The sequence below is a fragment of the Ascaphus truei genome, chromosome 11 (assembly GCF_040206685.1).
Source record: "Ascaphus truei isolate aAscTru1 chromosome 11, aAscTru1.hap1, whole genome shotgun sequence".
Lineage (NCBI taxonomy): Eukaryota > Metazoa > Chordata > Amphibia > Anura > Ascaphidae > Ascaphus > Ascaphus truei.
In genome coordinates, this window is record NC_134493.1 from 27,434,737 (window position 1) to 27,460,330 (window position 25,594).

General features: G+C 47.5%; 2 protein-coding genes and 1 long non-coding RNA gene across 10 annotated transcripts in view; 1 reads left to right on the forward strand and 2 right to left on the reverse strand.

The window, feature by feature from the left end:
• Nucleotides 1–5,053, reverse strand: part of ZC3H7A (zinc finger CCCH-type containing 7A) — an 80,925-nt gene extending 75,872 nt beyond the window's left edge. Inside the window, 1 exon segment of the mRNA XM_075565393.1 lies at nt 4,929–5,053. The gene's annotated coding sequence lies outside the window, so the exon portion shown is untranslated.
• A 7,301-nt stretch (nt 5,054–12,354) lies between these two features.
• The window catches only part of LOC142463100 (alpha-N-acetylgalactosaminidase-like), a 28,491-nt gene continuing 15,251 nt past the window's right edge, over nt 12,355–25,594 (forward strand). Inside the window, exons 1-7 of one of the 8 annotated variants that reach the window (XM_075565397.1) lie at nt 12,355–12,514; nt 16,150–16,263; nt 18,671–18,786; nt 21,564–21,727; nt 22,621–22,795; nt 23,253–23,430; nt 24,340–24,434. In XM_075565397.1, the coding sequence (XP_075421512.1) occupies nt 18,781–18,786; nt 21,564–21,727; nt 22,621–22,795; nt 23,253–23,430; nt 24,340–24,434 (618 nt within the window). In that variant the 5' untranslated portion in view covers nt 12,355–12,514; nt 16,150–16,263; nt 18,671–18,780. Of the gene's footprint in view, nt 12,515–16,149; nt 16,264–18,670; nt 18,787–21,557; nt 21,728–22,620; nt 22,796–23,252; nt 23,431–24,339; nt 24,435–25,594 lie in introns of all 8 variants that reach the window. The other 7 variants (XM_075565398.1, XM_075565400.1, XM_075565399.1 and 4 more) reach the window with 7 other exon arrangements.
• The window catches only part of LOC142463102 (uncharacterized), an 84,948-nt gene continuing 77,057 nt past the window's right edge, over nt 17,704–25,594 (reverse strand). Inside the window, exon 3 of the long non-coding RNA XR_012787374.1 lies at nt 17,704–18,764. This is a non-coding gene — a long non-coding RNA (uncharacterized LOC142463102). The remainder of the gene's footprint in view (nt 18,765–25,594) is intronic.

Here is a 25,594-nt window from a genome sequence, read left to right on the forward strand (position 1 = left end):
TTCAAATGATAAGTTTCGCTATTTGCGACGGCTGACGTCATCAGTCGTGTCGCCGTTGCCAGCACTATAAGCGTAGCCTTATGCTACTTTAACCGCTTCCCTGCTCTTTGATTTTTTTCCTACTTATATTTAGGGCCAGTTAGTAGATTAACCAGCTACATATTCGCCATTAATAAAATGGTGAGAGCAGAGGGTACTAATCATTGCACTTCTAACAAGGCTGTGTGGGGGGAAAGCATTCATCCCCAGTATTATTCTCTTTTTTCCATGTAGCAGTAGAAGTCATCACAAAATGTCTCTGTAAAGCGCTACGTAAAATTAGCAGCGCTATCCAAGAACCTGCTATTATTATTATTGTGTTTGAGTACATCACGTGTATTACTGCTGTGAAGCGCTATGTGCAGGCAGTCCCTGGTTATCCACCGGAACCCGTTCTGGAAGTAGCGTTGGATAGTGAAACCGCTGTAAAGTGAGTCCCATGTTAATCAGTGGCGGTGAGCGTTGGATAACGCATTCAGGCGTCGGATAACGGCCCATAGGGTGGCATTGTAAAGCGTTGGATATGCCATTCGTTGTAAAGTGAGACGTTGGATAACGAGGACATCCTGTACATAGATGACGCTATATAAAGATATACATACATATCACATGCCTCATTTTGGTTGGCAAGAACAACACATGTGAAACTAGCGTTGTAAAAACTGTCCCCAGGAAACCAATGATCGTGTATTTCCTTGCCCCAGGCGTTGCTGCACAAGCTGTGTAAGGCTGAGTCCCCAGTCTTCACTGTGGCACGCGCGCTGGCTGGGGGGGCAGCGCGTGCACAGCGCTACACCGCGATAGGCAGTCTGAGGGGAGAGGGAAGGTTTGCGACGGGAGGCGGCGTGGCTGTGGGTTTGCGGGGACGTGGCCATGACGTCCCGCGGCTGGTTCGCCCTTATTGGCTGAACCGCCGGCGGGGGGCGTGGCCACGCCTCCGTCGCGGATGCTAATTTCAAATTACCCTGCCTCCCTGAAAACCTGTCGCGCACCTTTCCCCAGCGGGAGGGACTGGGACCGGCCGGACTGGGGGGCGGGGCTTGATAGCACAGCGCACGCCGAGCTGTGCGCTGTAGAAGTGACTGGGGCCGCCCCCTAAAGCAGCAGAAAAAAAGCTCTCGTGCATGGGTGGCCAGCTCCAATCTTCAAGGGCCACCAACAGGTCAGGTTTTCAGGATATCCCTGCTTCAGCACAGGTGGCTCAATCAGTGGCTCAGTTGAGACCACGAGATCGTCCTGTTCCGAAGGGGCTTCGGCACTCAAAAGGGTTAAAAACGTATACCACGTGAAAACAGGGTGAATAACGCCGGTTTCGGGACCGGTTGAAAGGCAAGCAGAAAAACGTATGGGTATTGTGTATTTGCACTTATTTTAACGAACAACATTATAGGTCAAGCCACCCCTCTTATTAACCCCTTTTCCGCTGCCAGGGGGCACGGAAATGCATTACATTCGCTGCAGTTCCCATTGTCAGGGGAGGAGAAACAGCTGGATTTCATGCGTGTCCATCCTGCAAACAAAGAACCGTTCCTGCGCTCCTCCCTTTGTACCAATTGGGCCAAAACACACTAGTGACACGTTTCCATTAAGAACCTACGTCTGCGTGACAAAGGAGTCGTGTGGCGGCATCTTTTGATCAAAACCTGATTCAAGCCGCAACCCCGTCAAGGCTACCTCCGTTTAGCAGCTACCTACACTGAATATATGTCATTTCTTATTGTCCTATGGACTAAACTTTGTGGTGTGTTAAAGTGCCCTGAAGGGGTTAAATAAATGACATATGCTTTTGGGATTTGGTGCAGTTAAAAGCTGGCCAAAGCCAGTATCCGAGTTCCCTTATTATAAAGGCAACTGCGGGTGCACAAATACCCTAGTGGGAAATATTAATACTTACACAGATCTCTGTCAGTCATAGACGCTCACCTGCTCTTCAGTGGAGGGTGATGTGTAGACTGACAATGAGGTGTATTATACCATTATGCTAATTGGAGAATTGGTAGGAGCGCTGTCCTGAAGGGAGGAGCCATACACCTCTTAGTATCTGTTCAGTAAAACAGAAACCAAGTGAGACTATAACCTGCCCCTATGACGGAATGTATCAGTAACACTATAATTAGATGCCCTTATGGAGTATGCAGCATGGAAAATAATTGGCCTAACATGTATAGAAAACAAATACTGTACCTATTACCTGCGCTCCTCCCTTTGTGAAGAATGCAGCTGGTTAAAGGATTGGCCTTACATATATGTAAAACAAAAAACAGTTCATGTGCAGGAATCCTCCCTTTGTACCAATTGGGCTAAAATATACTAGTGACGTTTTTACATTTAGAACCTAAGTCTGTATAATAAAATGGGAAGTATGTGAAAGTGCCCTGAAGGGGTTAAATAAATGGAGCGTTCACTTATCTGTGATTTAGTGCAGTTAAAAGCTGGCCAAAGCCAATAATAAAATTACTTCTCCAATCAGCATAAAAGGTATTATACACCTCATCGTCAGTCTACACCAGGGGTGCGCGGACTGGGGGACGCACGGGATCTTCTAGGGGGGGGGGCGCGGCGAATGCAGAGGCCCCGCGTTCTTCCCCCAGGCATGTAAATAAAATGCCGGGAGAGGCGTGAGACATCTGCAACGTCTACCTGCTCTCAGCCGGCTCTTCTGCGGCGCGACGTAAAATAGCAACGTGTCACATGATGCCGCGAAGCCCGAGAGCAGGCAAGGGGGGGGCGCGAACGGAAGAGTTTGCGCACCCCTGGTCTACACCACTCTCCACTGAAGAGTATGTATGTAAAGACATGTATGTAAAGACATGTATGTAAAGACATACATACTCTTCAGTAGAGACTGGTTTAGACCAGGGGTGCGCAAATGTCAGTTCGCGCCCCCCTTGCCTGCTCTCGGGCTTCGCGGCATCATATGACACGGGGCTATTTTATGTCGCGCCGGCTGAGAGCAGGTAGGCGTTGCAGAGGCCTCACGCCTCCCCCGGCATTTTATTTACATGCCTGCAAGTATTAATATTTCACACCAGGGTATTTGGGCACCCACAGTTTACCTTTATAATAAGGGAACGTTGTTACTGGCTTTTAATGGCACTAAATCACAAATAATCATATGCTTCATTTTATTTAACCCCTTCAGGGCACTTTCACATACTTAAGTTTAGTCCATAGGACAATAAGAAATGAGGTATATTCAGTGTTGGTACCTGCTAAACGGAGGTTACCTTGATGAGGTTGGCAGGCTTCAATCATGTTTTGATCAGAAGATGCGTCCAAATAACTCCTTTGTTACACAGACATGATGCAATGTAAAGCAATGCGGAGAACTTAAGCAAATGAGCCTTTTAAATAGACCTATGTTTTTTTCAGTTGTGCAGGAGGTTTTCACACTTTCTTGCTATTCTTTTTAGGAAAAGGTGTCTATATATGAGCCTTATAATATTTCCAGCCTCTGATTCCAACGTCACACCTTGAACGCTCCCTTGATCACTTGTTATTAAAAATAATAATAGTAATAATAATATATATCCCCCAGTTGGAACTGTGAGGAAGTGTCATTAACAGCCACCTGTGGTGAACTAGTTCCTGTTGGGGGAGTCGTGTGATCCCTCTAACAGGAAGCTCAACAATTCAGTCAACTCCCACACCCCTCTATTTGGGGGGGGTCACACATTCCCAATCCCATCCTCTAACAAAAGGGAATCACTCCCCTCCCCCATACTCCCCTAACAGGGGGAGTCCCATCCCCTGTCCCATACTCCTCTGACAGGGGGAGTCCCAGCCCCCCCCCCATCCCATACTCCTCTAACAGGGGGAGTCCCAGCCCCCCCATCCCATACTCCTCTGACAGGGGGAGTCCAAGCCCCCCCATCCCATACTCCTACCAGGGGGACTCCCAGCCCCCCCATCCCATACTCCTCTGACAGGAGTATGGGGGGCTGGGACCCCCCCTAACAGGGGACTCCCAGCCCCCCATCCCATACTCCTCTAACAGGGGGACTCCCAGCCCCCCCATCCCATACTCCTCTAACAGGGAGACTCCCAGCCCCCCCATCCCATACTCCTCTAACAGGGAGACTCCCAGCCCCCCCATCCCATACTCCTCTAACAGGGGTAGTCCCTGCCCCCCCATCCCATACTCCTCTAACAGGGGTAGTCCCTGCCCCCCCATCCCATACTCCTCTAACAGGGGGACTCTCAGCCCCCCCCATCCCATACTCCTACCAGGGGGACTCCCAGCCCCCCCATCCCATACTCCTCTAACAGGGAGACTCCCAGCCCCCCCATCCCATACTCCTCTAACAGGGAGACTCCCAGCCCCCCCATCCCATACTCCTCTAACAGGGGTAGTCCCTGCCCCCCCATCCCATACTCCTCTAACAGGGGTAGTCCCTGCCCCCCCATCCCATACTCCTCTAACAGGGGTAGTCCCTGCCCCCCCATCCCATACTCCTCTAACAGAGGGACTCTCAGCCCCCCCCATCCCATACTCCTACCAGGGGGACTCCCAGCCCCCCCCATCCCATACTCCTCTAACAGGGAGACTCCCAGCCCCCCCATCCCATACTCCTACCAGGGGGACTCCCAGCCCCCCCATCCCATACTCCTCTAACAGGGAGACTCCCAGCCCCCCCATCCCATACTCCTCTAACAGGGAGACTCCCAGCCCCCCCATCCCATACTCCTCTAACAGGGGTAGTCCCTGCCCCCCCATCCCATACTCCTCTAACAGGGGTAGTCCCTGCCCCCCCATCCCATACTCCTCTAACAGGGGTAGTCCCTGCCCCCCCATCCCATACTCCTCTAACAGGGGGAGCCCCCGCCTTCCTCACACAGTGATATACATAATGACCCCCTCCCCTCCCCTCTGACTTCGCGCTGGTTACCTGGCGGGAGCCGCGGATTCCTCTGTCTGTTCCCAGCTGTGCTCTGGGGAGCCGAATTACTGCTCACAGCGACACCTACCGACCGGAGGTGTGTGTGTGTGTGTGTGTGTGTGTGTGTGTGTGTGTGTGTGTGTGTGTGTGTGTGTGTGTGTGTGTGTGTGTGTGTGTGTGTGTGTGTGTGTGTGTGTGTGTGTGTGTGTGTGTGTGTGTGTGTGTGTGTGTGTGTGTGTGTGTGTGTGTGTGTGTGTGTGTGTGTGTGTGTGTGTGTGTGTGTGTGTGTGTGTGTGTGTGTGTGTGTGTGTGTGTGTGTGTGTGTGTGTGTGTGTGCCGCGTGTTTGAATTTTTCTGCACGGGAGGAGGCAGTGCAGTACCTCGGAGCGCGCGTGTAATAGGCTCCTGTGGTTCCCCCTCCCCATGTGTGCCGGGGTGTGTGTGCAGGGGGAGATACCCCCAGCTCCCTGTGTACCACTGTCCCTAGGTAATTCAGCAATATCTGTCACAGTGTGCAATAGGAGCACTGGTCACGTGGAGGATTTGTTGTATGTATTGTACATGGTCACCAGCACATATACTGTGTGGCAGCTGCAGGCATAACATGCCTGTTATTACATTCACTCAGAGTGCTCACATGTGGTACAACCGATACCCACCCTCAGCCCACATCAGTCATTGGTTTACAGTCTCTTTATTATTATTATTATTATTATTATTCTCTGAGCTGTACAGCACTGTATACTCAAACAGCGGGCAATTGGATACTGTTATTTGCTATATATACTATATCACTGTAGCGCTCACTGCGTATCTATGCAGTGGCCTGCTTGGTACTACTATTAGCTATATTGACAATAGTATTCTAGTGTTCAATACTTATGACCACTTATGTTATATCTATATCTGGTTTTCAGTGCTCAATACTCATGAATACATTTATCAAGCACAACATTGGTATATTAGGTCTACTGAGTTGTTTTCTGAAATCGGTGACACAGTCCCCTGATCGTTAGGTATTGATTCTGAAACGTCCGTTGTATTGGTGTGAGGAATTGGGGAGCGCGTCCCCCGCGGCGCGCTTCCTCCTTGCCTCCTGCTGTACAGTCTCCCGCGCACCTTACAGAGCGCGCGCCTTGGAGGGCTTTCAAGGTTCACACGGAACTTGGTACCGCGCAGCCGTCCTGCACGGCGCGCACACGTGACGCGCGTGCACCGTTCCCCAGCTGCGCGGCAACACTAATCTCTATCCCACCTGTCTCCTGCACCTTGCAGCCTATCGCTGAGGCCGCGCCTCCGCTCCTCCCCTCAGTCCTATTTGTCCAGCTCTCCTATATATGCTCAGTCTTTCCTTTCATTCTTTGGCTGAGCATAGCTCACGGTAGCCTTGTGTTCCAGCGTCCCTACCTTGCCTCTGTTGTGCTTTAACCCTCTGCTGTTTATCTCATCTGTGAACCGACCCGGCTTGACTTTAGGACCTCTCTCTGGATTACCGACCCCGGCTTGCCTCTGACCATCCGCACTTCTCCATCCTTGACCACGGCTATCAGACCAACTATCTTCCTACTGGCTCCAACCCCAGACCACGGCACTCCGGACACTGACTACTCTCTTGGCACCTACCTACGACCTCGGCAAGTATCAAGGCTAACCCACTCTCTCCAGCCCAGACCCGGCGATGTTGACTATCCACCCTCCAGGCGTGCCTCCGCTGCTGTGGGTGCGCGGTTCTATACTTTCCCACATCAGTGCAGGGGTCCCGCCTTGTTCGTGGTGAGCGCAAGCGTTACAATTGGGAATCGGATATAGGGTCAGTGGAGATTTAGTTCATAGGGCACCTTCCCTTCCTCAACTATACATATTCCCTCCATCCCTATGTGTGTAGGGGTATGCATCTAGGGATAATTATTTAATTCCTATTCCCGACCCATTGGACCACGGCACACTGGTCCCACTCACAGCAACCTTGGGCAATTGTGCTGGACTTATTGGCCACAATATATGGCTTGTGAGTTGTGTTGGACGTCTGTTGTCTATATGTGGCCCTTATTATTTTAATATTTATTAATAAATTGATTTTAACGAATACTAATTATTACAATTCAATTATCTGGGACCATTTGTCCCTTTTACTGTGGACCTGTATATAGTGTAATATTAGTTGTGTCACGGTCCTATATGGGATGTCCACTCCCACATGTTATATTACAATGAGCGCACACAATTGGGATCCTTCTGCTGTCTCCTCATCCTGGTGGGTGTTCTTTGACACAGTTTTTTCGGGTCTGCTGTGTATATACACTGTCTACCGAGAGCCTAATTCCTAACCCGCCTATATACACACTGCAGCCTTCCTGTGCACTGGTCAGCCCTATATCAGAGATCCAATGTTAATGGATAAATACTGATTGTTATTATTGAGACTCCATTGCAGTCTGAGACAAACTCGACACGCTTCAGCCTCCCTGTGTACTAGCCAGCCTTGTAACCATATCATTAATGTGTGTCAACCATTCCTATACCGACACAAATATGACCCTATTGTCTGTTAACAAGGTTCTACCTATAATCCCACTGTGCCCGTATGATCTATACAGAAACATATATATATATATATATATATATATAGATATATATATATATATATATATCTATATATATATATATATATATCTATATATATCTATATATATCCGTGTTAGTCCAGTTGCGATAGTGCAGAATAAATGAGTTCTTCAGTATTAGGTGATACCTTTTTTATTGGACTAACAATTTATATCATAGGACAAGCTTTCGAGAGTTATCCTCTCTTCTTCAGGTTAAGCAATACTGATATACAAAGGATTCAATGGCTAAAACAATGTAGAGAGAGGGGGAAAAAACAGATATTTACTGTAGATAAGGTAGGGTGTTAAAAGTGTTTGAAGCCAGGGGACAGTGTCAAAGAAAGGTGGGGAGGGGGAGGGATGCTGGGGGGGAGAGAGAGTGTGGCTAAGAATAGAGGCAAGCAGGATAATTACAAACAATTTTGATAGGGTGTGAAAAAACCCATGTCCGCATTAAGTCCTTTGGTTTTGGTGTCAAAGAGTCTTATCATTCTGAGTTAAAATGTTTTCCGGTCTTGGGTGCTTTTAAACATTCCATTGAGGATTTTGATTTTTAGATCATTTATGGAATGATCTGGTTGTGAGAAGTGATGTCCCACAGGTGAGCAGTATCTTCCTTCTTCGTGATGGAGTATAGAGTGTCTGTGCATATTCATTCTTCCTTGTAGTTTTTGGCTGGTTTCCCCAATGTAGCAACCTTGGTCACATTTGTTTCACTGAATCATATACACTATATTCCTGGATGTGCAGCTGTATGATCCTTTAACATTGAATGTTCTATGGTTGTGACTGGCTTTGGGATCTTGGCAAATATGTTTGCAGCGTTTATTGCTGCACGGTTTTGTGCCATTATCCATGTCTTTAAAATCGTTGTGAAGTTTTCTGCTGACTAATTTCTGTTTGAGGTTTGGTGGTTGCCGGAATGCAAGAATGGGAGGTTTGGGAAAGATTTCTTTTAATGTCGCATCCTCTGTCAGCATGGGTTGCAGATCTTTGATTATTTTTCGTATACCCTCTAGGGTAGGGTTGTATGTGGTCACTAGAGGAATGCGTGTGGTAGGTTGTTTATGTATGTATGTATGTGTATATATATATATATGTATATATATATATATATATATATATGTGTGTATGTATATGTATATATATAACATTCTATTGGTTCAGCCTATACAATCTAATGATTCATTAGGAAGCTTTGTGAACGTTGATCCAATGGGTTGTCCAATCAGTGTATGGGGATAACTCGTGTATGGGAGAGTGTGATCCTGACCCATCAGATGTTACATCTCCTAATTCCAATATAAAAAGCAGTGAAAGCTGAAGCTGTAGCCAGGTGACTAGCATTATTTTAAGGTGTCACCCCAAATTCTTAGCATCATAATGGCCTATGTTTTAACGTGCAAGAAAATTGACTTTCACTCACTGCTCCAAATTGTGTCATATGTACCAAGCTTGTTGCTTCATTTCCTTATATCTGGCTGTATGTTTCTAAACAAGACAGTTTACCCCACCTCACACTCGGCAGATTTGATGATGCAGATTAAAAGATGATTGGCGCACAACTCATTATAATCTTTGCATCATGTAACTTCTCCTTTTGAAACCTCTGCAATCACAAACCGGTGCACATGGTGCAAAAAAGGGGTGCAAAGTGCTTGCTACACTGACGCCAAGAGGCACAACACGCAAAATGTTCACCAATTTAGCGCCAAAATTGCCATAGAAGAAGACCCCTGAGGTGTGAGGCTAACCATCTGACACCATATTACTAGGGACAAGTGTACAAAGGTTATATAAAAATGAATAGGTCCAAAACAGTGATTCCCAACAAATATGCAATTGCGGGTCCCAGGCAGTATAACGGGTTTCTGAACCCATGTGGGTACTGCTCACTTCGAAGACCCCAAACTGCACCCTAGTGTAGGTGGTATAGCTAATTACAGCAAGAGATTCCAAAGCTGCCCCCCACAATGGTTTGAACACCCGGCAGGGTGGGGCGTGACTTGGGAAGCTCCTGCAGTAATTGACAGCTATACCCCCACCCCCCGCTGTCCGCACACACTGAGGTGCAGTTGTTTGGGGGGGGGTTATTAAGCGTTTGTTCCCCCCACAATCTCAAGACATGATGCTGCCTGGGATCGATCTCACAGTTTTGTTAGAATTAGTCTGATAAGTCTGAATAAGATTGATTAATTATGGGTTCGCGGAACAAATGTTTACGAGCAGGGGGTGCACAGTGTAAAACAGGCTGGAAACCACTGGTATACAAGATCCATAACAAGTAGAGTAAAGCCTCACTAAATATTCTATGTATATATCTTTATTTATACAGCGCCATCGAGGTGCATAGCGCTTTATAGAAGTAACTAGCTGAGAGACCCGGCGTTACAATAGGGAAAGGAATCCTTGCCCCGAAGAGCTTACAATCTAAGTATTAAGAAGAGGGTCACTGATGCTAAAAAGGGAGTTAGACTGACTTCAAACATTTTAAAGCAGTTTTTCAACCAGGGTTGCTAGGAACACTTGCGTTTTCCGGGCATCCCTAAAGTTTCCCTGTCATTTTCAGGTCATTTTAAAATTGTACTAAATACAGAAGAATTTACAATGCATCTGATCACAGATGTGCTATTAGAGAGGGTTGGGGTTCCTTACAATGCATCTGATCTCAGACGCGCTATTAGAGAGGGTTGGGGTTCCTTACAATGCATCTGATCTCAGACGCGCTATTAGAGAGGGTTGGGGTTCCTTACAATGCATCTGATCTCAGACGCGCTATTAGAGAGGGTTGGGGTTCCTTACAATGCATCTGATCTCAGACGCGCTATTAGAGAGGGTTGGGGTTCCTTACAATGCATCTGATCTCAGACGCGCTATTAGAGAGGGTTGGGGTTCCTTACAATGCATCTGATCTCAGACGCGCTATTAGAGAGGGTTGGGGTTCCTTACAATGCATCTGAGCTCAGACGCGCTATTAGAGAGGGTTGGGGTTCCTTACAATGCATCTGATCTCGGACGCGCTATTAGAGAGGGTTGGGGTTCCTTACAATGCATCTGAGCTCGGACGCGCTATTAGAGAGGGTTGGGGTTCCTTACAATGCATCTGATCTCGGACGCGCTATTAGAGAGGGTTGGGGTTCCTTACAATGCATCTGATCTCGGACGCGCTATTAGAGAGGGTTGGGGTTCCTTACAATGCATCTGAGCTCGGACGCGCTATTAGAGAGGGTTGGGGTTCCTTACAATGCATCTGATCTCGGACGCGCTATTAGAGAGGGTTGGGGTTTCTTACAATGCATCTGATCTCGGACGCGCTATTAGAGAGGGTTGGGGTTCCTTACAATGCATCTGATCTCAGACGCGCTGTTAGAGAGGGTTGGGGTTCCTTACAATGCATCTGATCTCAGATACGCTATTAGAGAGGGTTGGGGTTCCTTACAATGCATCTGATCTCAGACGCGCTATTAGAGAGGGTTGGGGTTCCTTACAATGCATCTGATCTCGGACGCGCTATTAGAGAGGGTTGGGGTTCCTTACAATGCATCTGATCTCAGACGCGCTATTAGAGAGGGTTGGGGTTCCTTACAATGCATCTGATCTCAGACGCGCTATTAGAGAGGGTTGGGGTTCCTTACAATGCATCTGATCTCAGACGCGCTATTAGAGAGGGTTGGGGTTCCTTACAATGCATCTGAGCTCAGACGCGCTATTAGAGAGGGTTGGGGTTCCTTACAATGCATCTGATCTCGGACGCGCTATTAGAGAGGGTTGGGGTTCCTTACAATGCATCTGAGCTCGGACGCGCTATTAGAGAGGGTTGGGGTTCCTTACAATGCATCTGATCTCGGACGCGCTATTAGAGAGGGTTGGGGTTTCTTACAATGCATCTGATCTCGGACGCGCTATTAGAGAGGGTTGGGGTTCCTTACAATGCATCTGATCTCAGACGCGCTGTTAGAGAGGGTTGGGGTTCCTTACAATGCATCTGATCTCAGATACGCTATTAGAGAGGGTTGGGGTTCCTTACAATGCATCTGATCTCAGACGCGCTATTAGAGAGGGTTGGGGTTCCTTACAATGCATCTGATCTCGGACGCGCTATTAGAGAGGGTTGGGGTTCCTTACAATGCATCTGATCTCAGACGCGCTATTAGAGAGGGTTGGGGTTCCTTACAATGCATCTGATCTCTGACGCGCTATTAGAGAGGGTTGGGGTTCCTTACAATGCATCTGATCTCGGACGCGCTATTAGAGAGGGTTGGGGTTCCTTACAATGCATCTGAGCTCGGACGCGCTATTAGAGAGGGTTGGGGTTCCTTACAATGCATCTGATCTCGGACACGCTATTAGAGAGGGTTGGGGTTTCATACAATGTATCTGATCTCGGACGCGCTATTAGAGAGGGTTGGGGTTCCTTACAATGCATCTGATCTCAGACGCGCTGTTAGAGAGGGTTGGGGTTCCTTACAATGCATCTGATCTCAGATACGCTATTAGAGAGGGTTGGGGTTCCTTACAATGCATCTGATCTCAGGCGCGCTATTAGAGCGGGTTGGGGTTCCTTACAATGCATCTAATCTCTGACGCGCTATTAGAGAGTGTTGGGGTTCCTCAGAATTTCACATCCGGTTCCTTAACCAAAAAAAAGGTTGGAAACCACTAACGTAAAACAATAAGAGATCTGCAGGTCGGCATCACAACTTATTTTTTTTAAATGCACCCCCCCCCCCCCCAAAAAAAAAATGTATAAGTAATAACGTATAGTTCTGCGAAAGCCACAGTAGATGGCAGTAATGATTTCACTTCAGGATTAGACTTCCGGCAGACAGGACAAGCCTGTAGTTGCTCTGCAGCGGTTCAGTGTGCCGACTCTCCCAGGTCTCATGATCTCACGTTCCAGTTCCTGCTTCCTGTCAGCAGGGCTGTGCTACTCACTAGGGCTGGGCTGGCTGCAGGTACACAGACAGGGGACCGCCGTGCAGGACTCCGGTACAGTATTGTGGGATAATGCAGTGTGTTGTGATAGTTATTAAAATACACTCGAGAGGCATTTATCAAACGTCTTGGTGTAAATTATTGTGCACATGTTACCCTGCTCCCTGTAGGATTTTTTTTTCCCCCCTGATAAAATGTAGGTTTTTGTTTGGGAAAGTTATAAAGGATCCTTTGTAAAATTGTGCAGCAAAGCCCTCAACCTATTCATTTCCTACTGATTGCAATTAAAGATGTGTAACCCCCCCCTGCTTTGCCAAGGGGTTAACGCAGCAATCCGCCAGTAACTTGGCGCTAGTCGCCAACCGTAAAATATTCAACGATCTTTCGAACAGGGCATTTAGCGGCCATTCGATGGGGGAAATTCCTGGGGCCAAATTAAATTTTAGGCGGTGATCCGCGGCTTTAAGAACTTGACTCTAGGGAAGTTTATAGGGGCAAATGTTTTTTGTAGGACGATCGCCCGGATTGTAGAAGGGCAGACAACATGGCGCTTTGCCGGTTAAAAACAGGACGATCCTTCAGCAAACTTCGTTGACAGCAGTGGGGTTAACTCTTTTTTAGTGCTGATGGGGTCAGCAAAACACTGCACTGACGGGGTTAAACATATCATGTACCAAATGTTAAAAAATAACCGTGACCATGATTAAAGTCTGTCACGTTAATACAACATGCTATATATGTTCCACTGATCACTGGCTCTAAGCAGCTCTCGGTTGGAAAATGGGGACAGATATTTTTGTATTGCCACAGACCGTTCATATACTAATAGTGTGGTCATGTAATACAAATAATACATGTGTATTTGTATACAAATATGCATGAACAGCTTCTAAGCAGACTTTGTTTAGTTATAGTGCATGTCTTGCAGTTAGATTACACCTTTAACACTGTACCCCCCACGGCTAACCTAATATTTGGGAAAATCTTTCCTGGTTAGAGAAGAAATATGACACCTCTGTGATCTTTCTTTTGCTGTCAGCGGTGATTCCTACCTTTTTTTGTTTCCTGTGATGGACACATGTTTCTATTGCTAGGATGTTTTCAGTATGGCTGCTGTGCTCTCATAGGCAGCAAACCCGCTGCTTCTATCTTTCCATGTGATGTAGATCATGCGATTTCTAAGTAGATTTATCATATGTTGGCGACCTTTTAATGAGCAGGGGAGCCTTGGGTGAAGTTGAAAGCTCAATGGTCTTTCTGACCTTTTAAAAGGTATCGCAACCAACATGAAATCTAATCTTTTATCAGGATCAATTCAGCAAAGTCATAATAAATTAAATTTAAAAAATATATATACTGTATATATATATATATATATATATATATATATATATATATATATATATATATATATATATATATATATATATACACGCACACACAACCGTATATTTTTAGGAGTGCTTGGACTGACTGTATTTTTCTTGATAATTTTTGTGGCTTGTGGTACAAGCTAAATTTTAGGGAAGTCTCGGACAGGGTATTTTGCAAGTTACCGCAGCAGTCTGTGCTGATCGCAGGGTTTTTTTGGTTGTTTTTTGTTTGCATTGAAGAAGATCTCTTTTTATGCTTTCCAGTGCTGTTTTAATTTTTAAAATCCGACTCTTTATTCAGGAGACATGAGCATTTGAAATATGATCAATCCGGGAGGTTAAAATGGAGCTCTCCACAGAGCCCAGTGATGTCTAACGGGTACCGAGGTCACGTCCGACGCTAGACATTAAAAAAAAAAAAATGATGATTTTAAAATACACACAAAAATAAAAGACCAGGGTAGGCTCAGGGGACAAGATTCTGACATTAGATGAGTTAAACTCATACAGGATTCTGGGGGGCATTGCTGCTTTAAAAAATAAAAACATTTCACATACTCATTTCATATTGCACATGGTAGGTATATAATGATGTTTTTACACCTCCTGCTCCTCTGTGTAAAGAGAAACAAAAACAAGCTTTGTGTTTGTATATGAATTTAAACAATAAATATTACCGTTTATTTGTAAAGCGCGCCACCATATTCCGCCATGCGCTACCACGGGGAGATAGATATATATATATATATATATATATATATATATATATATATATATATATATTTCATTTTAAAAGTTAACCAATTCAGTAACCGTATTATCGGCCCTGAAAAATTTCTGCCAGCTTCTGTTCTGGGGTTAGAGTTTGCTGGGATTATGTGTTTATTAGCTTCTGTTCTGGGGTTAGAGTTTGCTGGGATTATGTGTTTATTAGCTTCTGTTCTGGGGTTAGAGTTTGCTGGGATTATGTGTTTATTAGCTTCTGTTCTGGGGTTAGAGTTTGCTGGGATTATGTGTTTATCAGCTTCTGTTCTGGGGTTAGAGTTTGCTGGGATTATGTGTTTATCATCTTCTGTTCTGGGGTTAGAGTTTGCTGGGATTATGTGTTTATTAGCTTCTGTTCTGGGGTTAGAGTTTGCTGGGATTATGTGTTTATCAGCTTCTGTTCTGGGGTTAGAGTTTGCTGGGATTATGTGTTTATCAGCTTCTGTTCTGGGGTTAGAGTTTGCTGGGATTATGTGTTTATTAGCTTCTGTTCTAAGGCTGCATTTATGGTACAAACCTAGTTTACGCCTTTTGAATTAAGACAGTTTTAAGGCGTGACCTAATAACGACAGAGCCCAAAGCTATCTCTCCCAGCCCACCTGTCACGCCTGGCCTAGCCTTACTCACCTGTCACGCCTGGCCTAGCCTTACTCACCTGTCACGCCTGGCCTAGCCTTACTCGCCTGTCACGCCTGGCCTAGCCTTACTCACCTGTCACACCTGGCCTAGCCTTACTCACCTGTCACGCCTGGCCTAGCCTTACTCACCTGTCACGCCTGGCCTAGCCTTACTCACCTGTCACGCCTGGCCTAGCCTTACTCGCCTGTCACGCCTGGCCTAGCCTTACTCGCCTGTCATGCCTGGCCTAGCCTTACTCGCCTGTCACGCCTGGCCTAGCCTTACTCGCCTGTCACGCCTGGCCTAGCCTTACTCGCCTGTCACGCCTGGCCTAGCCTTACTCACCTGTCACGCCTGGCCTAGCCTTACTCACCTGTCACGCCTGGCCTAGCCTTACTCGCCTGTTACGCCTGGCCTAGCCTTACTCGCCTGTCACGCCTGGCCTAGCCTTACTCACCTGTCACGCCTGGCCTAGCCTTACTCGCCTGTCACGCCTGGCCTAGCCTTACTCGCCTGTCACGCCTGGCCTAGCCTTACTCGCCTGTCACGCCTGGCCTAGCCTTACTCGCCTGGCCTAGCCTTACTCACCTGTCACGCCTGGCCTAGCCTTACTCACCTGTCACGCCTGGCCTAGCCTTACTCACCTGTCACGCCTGGCCTAGCTTTACTCACCTGTCACGCCTGGCCTAGCTTTACTCACCTGTGACGCCTGGCCAAGCCTTACTAAGTTCATCCCCTTGCTAATCTAAAGCGATCTGTCAAGAAACCAGTAAACTTCAGAACTCGTGACTGGACAGCATGTGACAGGGAGGTGGTGTTATGCAGATGCATTATTTAGTACTGCAGACAGGCAGCTTCATAGAAGGTGCGTCTTACACTCACAGCTAATAACCTGCGCTTAAAGCCGAAATCCTGCCTTCCTTTATTTTTTAGCGTTCTAGGATTGAAGCAGGGGTCTCTGGGACTGATCTAGGACATTTGGTAGCGACCGTTTTGACGCAACTCTCGCCGCTAGCGCCGATGACCACATAGCAGGCAGCCACCAAGGTGAGTAAACCCCCTAAACTAAAACCTCTTACCATAAGCCCTTACCCCATCGGCCTACCCTAACGGGTAAAGCCCTTAAATTAACCCCCCACCACAACCAATAATAAAACTTATCTTCAAAGCAGGCAGCGGAGGTTCCAGCAGCGAATCAACTGCGGCGGAGCGGTGGCGGCCATTTGGTCGCGGTGAAACCGCCGTGTCTAATGTCCCATTCTGCTCTAGAACGTGAATTTCCGCTCCGGGGACCCCCTGCGTCCCGAGATACAGAGCTCCGTTGGAAGTGCCGGCAGCTGCTCCAGCTGGCTAGCTGGGGTTCACATAATGGTGGAGTTTCAAAACTCCCCAACCGTGCGGGCCAATAGGAAGCAGTGACATCAGGTGTGGCTTCCTATTGGCCCGCGTGATGCGGGAGCTTCAGCCGGAGCGGCTCCCGGCTCCCCCTACGGAGGTAATTATCTCGGGAAGCAGCGGTCCCGGAGCTGAAATGAATGGGTTTGAGCTCCGGAGACCCCCTGCTTCAAACCTATAAACAAACACACGTAACCCTCCCTGCTCGGCGTAGAGGGAGATCACATTGTGTACTGTGACTGGCTACTCAGCAGGGGTTACTGCGACTCGGGCTGGACTCAGGCGGCTGGGCGATGAGGTAGCAAGGATGTATGTATGTCTTTATTTATATAGCGCCATTACTGTACATAGCGCTTCACCGCAGTAATACACGGGCCAATCATAAATAAATAATACACATAAGGCTGCGGCCAGGGTGAATGAGAGCGCGCTGGCGCCCGGCGCTCATTTTGCTTGAGGGATTTGTGGCCAGCCAGTTAACACGCTCGGGGGGGCGCGGCCATGACGTCACTGAGCTGGTTCGCTCTCGTTGGGCGAACCTCACATGATGCGCCAGCAAGCTGCAGAAACAAATGTGCTTGTCACTGCAAGTAGCTGAGCTCCGTGCGCTCACGGGCACGCTGTCACGCTGGCCACACACATTGTAGCAATGTGTTTGATCGCGCTGAGCGCGAGCGCACACGCCCACTCAGCTTCACCCTGGCCGCAGCCTTATGGGAAGAAGTGCTTCAGACATAAAAGTAACATTAGGAAAAGGAGTCCCTGCTCCAAAGAGCTTACAGTCTAGTTGGTAGGTAGGAAGAACGTACAGAGACAGTAGGAGGGCGTTCAGGTAAGTGCGTCTGCAGGGGGCCAAGCTTTATGTATGAGGTGTAAATTATCAGCCACAGAGCTACTCAAATGCTTCGTTAAGCAGGTGTGTTTTAAGGTGGGTCTTTAAGGTTGAGTGAAGGGCATTCCAGAGGTGCGGGGCAGTCAGTGAGAAAGATTTAAGGTGGGAGAGGGCTTTAGACACAAAGAGGATAGAGAGAAGACATCCTTGAGAAGAACGCAAGAGCCGGGATGGTGCATAGCGAGAAATTAGGGCTGAGATGTAAGGAGGGGCAGAAGAGTGTAAAGCTTTACAAGTGAGGATGGGAAAGGATGGGCGCCAGCAGCGTTTGTCATACAACAATCTTTTATTTGTGTCCCCGGGCACAGTGACCGCTCTCACTCACATGACAATGTTCTTCTGGTTTTTTAACAGACGTGCATAAATATGGTGTTTCCATTAGTGCCCACTCTTAACACATCAAATGGAGGCGCATTGACTTAATTGACCTACTTGTGTGGAACCCGCCCCCCCGTTGTTGCTTCGGTTTCATTATCGGTATTACCCCGGTTACACTAGGCCCATACAGGACTCCTTTGCAAGTGACCACAATACGTTTGGCCTGTTCGGGAACTGCCACTTCCGTTACGGACTGACGAGGAATATTAATGCGCATCCATTGGCTACAGCCGATCCACTGACACCCGGGAGCCCTCTTTCCTGAGGCCCTCTGTGACGCACCGTTTTCCCATCTGTTCAGATATTTTGGACTCCATTTTCTTTTGAATCCTAATTTACTGGGGCACTGTCCCTATCTCCAACATAACAAAAGCAGGGGGGCCTGGTCTATGCTATTACTTTATGAACATCCCTATCTACTCCCCAGAGGCTCCTCTCCTCTTGTCCTCCAGGAACCTGACTTCAAGGCCCTTCACGCTATCTTTTATATATCCCTTCTGACATCAGTATCCCCATGGTAACACAGGGTGTGGCACAGCACACACTCTCCCGCTATTAACTTCTCACAGTAACCTGCTAACCCAGCACGTTCTGCTGCTAGAAGAATTTTTTTTTTTTAGCGAAATACTCCCCTCGGGTCCCTCTGATCCTTATCGGTGAAGTTACCGGGTAAAAATCTCCCTCGGGGTGAACAAAATGGCTGCCAAATCTCGGGCCAATAGAAAGCGGCAAAATCATCAGTTGCTGCTTTTCTGTGGAACGGACATTTAAATCCTCCTTTTAAAACAGGAAGCAACTTCCCCAGTAAGAATCTCGGAGACTGAAGGGGTTCCCAAAGCTGAAAATAGTGCCATTCTGCTCTGGGAAACTGCTGGATCCAATCCTGTAAAAACAAAAAAATGGAGGTTAGTGTGGGTGCATTTCTCCTTTAAACAGTTAAGTAGGGTATGCCAGGTGTCCAGCATTGAACCGGACTGTCCTGTATTTGGACACTGTGTCCAGTAAAAAATGAGGCAACACACTGGACATGTATGTATATACCGGTATTACCTCTCTGGACATGTATGTATATACCGGTATTACCTCTCTGGGCGTGTGTATGTGTATACCGGTATTACCTCTCTGGGCGTGTATGTGTATACCGGTATTACCTCTCTGGGCGTGTATGTGTATACCGTTATTACCTCTCTGGGCGTGTATGTGTATACCTGTATTACCTCTCTGGGCGTGTATGTGTATACTTATATTACCTCTCTGGGCGTGTATGTGTATACCTGTATTACCTCTCTGGGCGTGTATGTGTATACCTGTATTACCTCTCTGGGCGTGTATGTGTATACCGGTATTACCTCTCTGGCCGTGTATGTGTATACCGGTATTACCTCTCTGGACATGTATGTGTATACCGGTATTACCTCTCTGGGCGTGTATGTGTATACCGGTATTACCTCTCTGGGCGTGTATGTGTATACCGGTATTACCTCTCTGGGCGTGTATGTGTATACCGGTGTTACCTCTCTGGGCGTGTATGTGTATACCGGTGTTACCTCTCTGGACATGTATGTGTATACCGGTATTACCTCTCTGGGCGTGTATGTGTATACCGGTATTACCTCTCTGGGCGTGTATGTGTATACCGGTATTACCTCTCTGGGCGTGTATGTGTATACCGGTATTACCTCTCTGGGCGTGTATGTGTATACCTGTATTACCTCTCTGGGCGTGTATGTGTATACCTGTATTACCTCTCTGGGCGTGTATGTGTATACCTGTATTACCTCTCTGGGCGTGTATGTGTATACCGGTGTTACCTCTCTGGGCGTGTATGTGTATACCGGTGTTACCTCTCTGGACATGTATGTGTATACCGGTATTACCTCTCTGGGCGTGTATGTGTATACCGGTATTACCTCTCTGGGCGTGTATGTGTATACCGGTATTACCTCTCTGGGCGTGTATGTGTATACCGGTATTACCTCTCTGGACATGTATGTGTATACCGGTGTTACCTCTCTGGACATAGTGACCTGACCCGCTTGGGGGGCTGCAGGATTTCCCTGAGCAGGGAGAGAGCAGGGCTGTTTAAATGGGGCTGGGCAGCTTCCTCCATCCTGATTGGCTGCTGCTGGGTAATGCAGTTAATCAGAAGGAGGTTTCGGGAGTCTGGGAGTGGGGCCAAGGAAAGGAGGAAACAGCATGGACTGGAAAAAGATGAGGTGTGTGTGTGTGTGTGTCTCTCGAGCGCATCACACCTTTCACCATTGTGTCCGGTATTTTTGGAGAAGTCGCCTGACTAGTTCCCGGTTACAAACGAGTTAGGTGGGCTGTATATCAAACAGTCAAAGTCACATATAGGCTACTTTGCTGGCAAATCCTTTTCTGTCAAAGCTATTCACTGCCCGGGGGCCAGCAAGACAGGGTCAATCCCTGGCTCGGGCTAAGATAGAGAGAGCAGGCCTGTGCTTTAGGTACTGGTTATTGAAGTGGGAGACCGGGTAGAAACAGGACAGCGCTCTTTGATATGGGACAATCTGCAGTGTGTACCCCGGCTCTCCTAAATGACTACACATGAGCCCTGTGTGCTGAAGAGTAGTGTGGTGGGAACGCCACTGCCTTTGAAGTAGGTTAAAATCCCAGTGTCTGTTGTCCTTGTGACCTTGGGGAAGTCACTCAATCAATCTGCCTGTGCCTCAAGCACCACAATTAGATTGTAAGCTCTACTGGAAGGGGGACTCGATATGCCTGCAAAGTTTTATGTACAGCGCTGCGTACACTGTTATCTGCGCTGCGTACGATATCTTTATATATTATGTGGACATTAATTATATTGGTGCCATTATTATATGTGTGTGTGTGTGTGTGTGTGTAGGACTATGGTTGTGTATATCACCGTGTCATAGTTTGTCATTGAAGTGTGTGTGTGTGTGTGTGTGTGTATATTTATAGTTTGGGTCAGCATCAGCCCTTCTTGTTTCACACTTGGATGAGGGTCTCCCCTCTTGTGTATTTATACAGTGTGTGTGTGTGTGTGTGTGGTTTTTAACCAAGATGGAAACAAGCCCCCTCCACCCCCACCCCCACCCCCCTCTCCCCCGGCACCGGAAGCTGAACCGCGCTAATGGCAGCTCTGAGGACTCCCTGGTTCATTAAATACATACAGGTGAAGGTAGAGCGTCACTTCCTGGTATTTAAATGCCCTGCGTCATGCGGCCAGTAAGAAGCTGCAACAGCTTTTGGCTTGCATGACTCATGAAGTTTAAACCGCCATTTTGTTTCCCCCGAAGGAGACAGGAACGCGCTATATTCAGCACTAAGTATCTCAGAAACCAGGGGACTCCCCTGAGCTGAAAATATCATGTTTCAGCCCTCGTTTCCATCCTGGTAAAACAAAAACAGGTGGAATGGCTGCTTTTAGCAGACCAGCAAAACCGCTTTATTTTTCCACACTTACTATGTGTGTAACAGACTAACACGCGTTGCTTCTTTGCACAGTGGAGGTGTTATACTATGTGTATAATAGACTAACACGCGTTGCTTCTTTGCACAGTGGAGGTGTTATACTATGTGTATAATAGACTAACATGCGTTGCTTCTTTGCACAGTGGAGGCGTTAAACTATGTGATGTCAGATATCCATTATAAAAAGTACCCATTGGAAATGATGACGCGTTTCTATGTACAGAAGGACAGAATGCTGCTCGGGTCCCTGGGCCTCCTGCTGGCTCTCTCTACACTCTGCTCCTCTTTGGACAATGGCTTGGTGAGGACCCCACCAATGGGATGGATGACATGGGAGAGATACCGATGCAACATCGACTGCAAAAAAGACCCAGAGAACTGTATTAGGTAAAGTCTTCGTGCCCACATATCTTCTGTCACCTTTACCCACCACATGGACAAAGTCCTTACAAAGCCATGTGACACAATGCATGTTAAAGGCATGTATGGGTAAGTTGGTTCATGTGGAGTAGTGTGTGCACACACATGTAAATGGGATTGAGTTGATCCCACTGTGTCACAGCTTATGGGTTAAATCCAATGTACTCGGAAGCGGCTGTTTAAGTAATTTTAGGCCGAAAATTCCCCAATTACGTTAATGGTTATTTCCGTCCAAACATGGCTCAAACAGCCACTTTCTTTGCAGTATATTGAATTTACCCCTAAGTGTGTGTGACTGTGCGGAAATAAATTACAACATTCCTGCACATGCACAAAAAGTGATTAGCTGTGTTACATTTTTCATTATTATTATTTTTCATTATCCTCCAAAAAAAAACTTTTATTTTCCACCAGAAGTTATGACCTATGGTCCAAACAAACATCCTAGGTTCAGCCGGCGCCCCTTTGTGATTAATTCCTTCTCCTATAAAAACAAAACGAACGTTTCCTGCGCCCCTACCAATTATAACCCTTATTCATGAGATCACTTTTTTATTTTAGCCTAATTGGTAGGAGCGCAGGAATCGCTCTTTTTGTTTGTCTTGAGGACTGGCATTCAGAAACCCCCCCCCCCCCCCCGCCTTAGCTGGTCTGATCTCCAGGAGGTCTTTTGCTTCACGCAATAGGGTCAGGGGCTTCCCTGCACCGGATCCCATATTTTCGTACACACACGCGGTCCGTGCTCACCACAAGGAAGTGAGAAGAAGGCGGACCTGTTAATGAGATGTGTTGAAAGAGGAATCTCCAGTTAGAGGAACGGAACTTTGCATTTAACGTCTCCCCGCGCGTTTCATTTTCAGCGAGCATCTGATAAAAAGCATGGCGGATAAGATGGCAAACAGCGGCTGGCGGGATTTTGGTTACGAGTACGTCAGCATTGATGACTGCTGGTCTGAGAAGAAACGAGATGCGAATGGCAGGCTCCAGCCGGATGTGGAACGGTTTCCCAGTGGTATAAAAGCCCTCGCTGATTATGTGAGTTTGAAAAATCTGGTATACTTACTTTGACATGAGGGAAAGCTGAAGTACGTAGTCAACGGTAGCAGATAAGGACCATTTGGCTTGTCGGTTTCTCCTGCCCGCTCTAAAACCTTGGACTCTACTTGATCTCGAGTTAGATTTCCCTTTGACATGCGCGTGGACATGTTGGATCTTTACATTGGTTCTTTGCCACAAAGGATTCTTCATTCATAATTAATAGGGCAGTTAATAGAGTAAGATTGGAGCTATGCACAAGGGTGCTCGGCATCTCACCCGGCGACCCGCTTCACGTAGACTGGGGGACATCAGAGCCGGGCCCGGCATTGGAGGGGGGGGGGCTGTAAGTTTAGGCCGAATAAGGCCTGAACAGGTAGGGCCAGAGAGTGGGGGAGGGGGTGGAGAGACGGGAATGGGGGAGGGGCAAAGAAGTTGATCTTCTTGTTTTTCGTAGGTTCATTCTAAAGGGCTGAAGCTGGGAATATACGGCGATATGGGCAACTACACGTGTGGCGGGTACCCGGGGACCACACTCGACACCATCAAAATCGACGCCGAGACATTTGCAGCCTGGGAAGTTGATATGTTGAAATTTGACGGCTGCTACTCAAATTCCACAGAGAAAGCCATAGGTCTGCTTTTAAGTGTTATTCTTTTGTTCCCAGGAGTAGAATATGCCCCGAAAATCCCTTACAGGGACCTCTCCGAGCCCTTTCTGCGTTAAAGCATGCTGTAATATGCAACGTTTATTTAAGGACATCATGAAGCACTGGAGTCCCAGTTTCTTAAAGTTTGTGTGATCACAATCAGACACGGCAATGACCACAGTAGGGGCAGTCCCACTTAACACAAAATATATTGGAGTCGAAATATTCTTTAAAAACAAATAAGTAATACCTGCTATTTTTAAGAGACCGGTTGGCATTAACGTGTCCGCAAAACAGAAAACTACTGTCACAGATTCTACAAAGAGAAAATAAGGGTATTTGTATAACAAGTGACTACAAATATCACGTGAGCACATTCTCACGTCTCGCGCAGGTCTGCAACCTGCTTTCCTCCATTATCTCTTAGCATACAGAGCTTCCACTGCAGCCAGGGATTCTGGGTAATGACATGCAAATGAGCACACAATGCTTTTGCTTCTTATCCATTTTAACATGGGACCCCTTTAAGCTTATACCTGCCGTATTACACAGCTTTTAAGCACAGACTGTGTTAAAGAAGTGTAGAGCCAGTAATCCTACTCACAGACAGTTCGTTCAACCTGTTGGATCTCCTCAGTGAGGCTGGTTTTACTGTTTTTTCACTGTGAAGCTGGAATAGGTTTGAACATAAAAAGCAACAGTCTCAGTGTAACTGCAGCTTTTACGCGTAACATGACAAGACGTCGTTGTTCCTGTAGTCGTGGCTGTTTGCTTTCTCTTATTCTGTGTATATGGCCTAAAATAATGCGCCGTGGTGTTTTTGTAAGGATTACGGTGTCCAAACCCTAAGCCCAGAAATTTATTTGGTGACTGCTTCTCTGCTTCGTCTTTTAGGGTATCCCAAAATGAGCGCTGCGCTAAACGCAACAGGGAGACCAATCCTGTATTCGTGTAGCTGGCCGGCCTATGAGGGAGGCCTCCCGCCGAAGGTGAGCTTTTCTGCAGAATAACTCGTTGTATACGTGCTTTCACTTACGGTAAAGTTGAAGCTAATTCTTGTGTGGCCCGTGGCACAGGCTTCATTTGAAGAATAAGGCCGTGCCTATAGTGCCGTCGATGGCGGGTGACGTCGCCGTCGCCACCGGCGAAAGTTATGTTTCGCCGGGCGGCGGGGTCGCGGGATTCCGGCAATTTGATTTGTTCAAGGGCCGTCACGTGACGCGACAGCCCTTGAAAAATCAAATTTTGCCGGCGGTGGCAATGTATTTGTTTTTGGGCGACGTCGCCGGCAGTATAAGCGCGGCCTAAGATTGAAAGATAAATCGCCCCATACTTCCCCGGGGTAGTACTGTACGTGATGGCCCATTTGCATGCTGGAATAAAAACAACAGTAGTAATGTTTATCACAAGAAAATGGAGAACAGCGTAACGCGGCGTGCCTGGGCTCTCCGCATAGGCGGCGTCACGTGGACTTTTCAAACGGACGGTGGCTCTGATGGATCAAAAACGGCTGTCTTGCTCTGCTTTCGTGACGTCCGTCAGTACATCAGGGGAATTTCCAATTGGAGGGCACTGAGGCTTGATATACCCTCCTCTATTACAGCGAATTGCTGACATGCGGCACCAAAAAACTATTTGGGGGTGACTATTTGATGGCAACCCACACGCAACAATATGATATGATTAGCTATTCTCATACCAGTAGGTCACATAAAATATACACAGATATATATATCTACTATATATTTCTGAAAGCATTGTATGTCTGCGTCCCTAGCAGCAATCTCATTGGTCCCTTGGCCCGCGGCCCGCCCGCCCCCGCACACCTCTCATTGGCCTGAGGCGGAGTGACGGGCCAAAGGCAGGGACAGGGACACACACACACACACACCTCTCCTCTCTCTCTCTGTCCACTCCCCCCCCCCCATCACACTCACCTCCCTCTCCACTCAACTCCCTCCACCTCCCGCTCCACTCACCTCCCTCCCGCTCAACTCTCTCCACCTCCCGCTCCACTCACCTCCCTCTCAACTCCCTCCCCGGCGCGGGGACAGGCAGTGGGCAGGGCAGCCTGCCGCTGCCTCCACTCACCTCCTGCTCCCTCCGCTCACCTCCCCTCACCTCCCGCTCACCTCCCTCCAGCTCACCT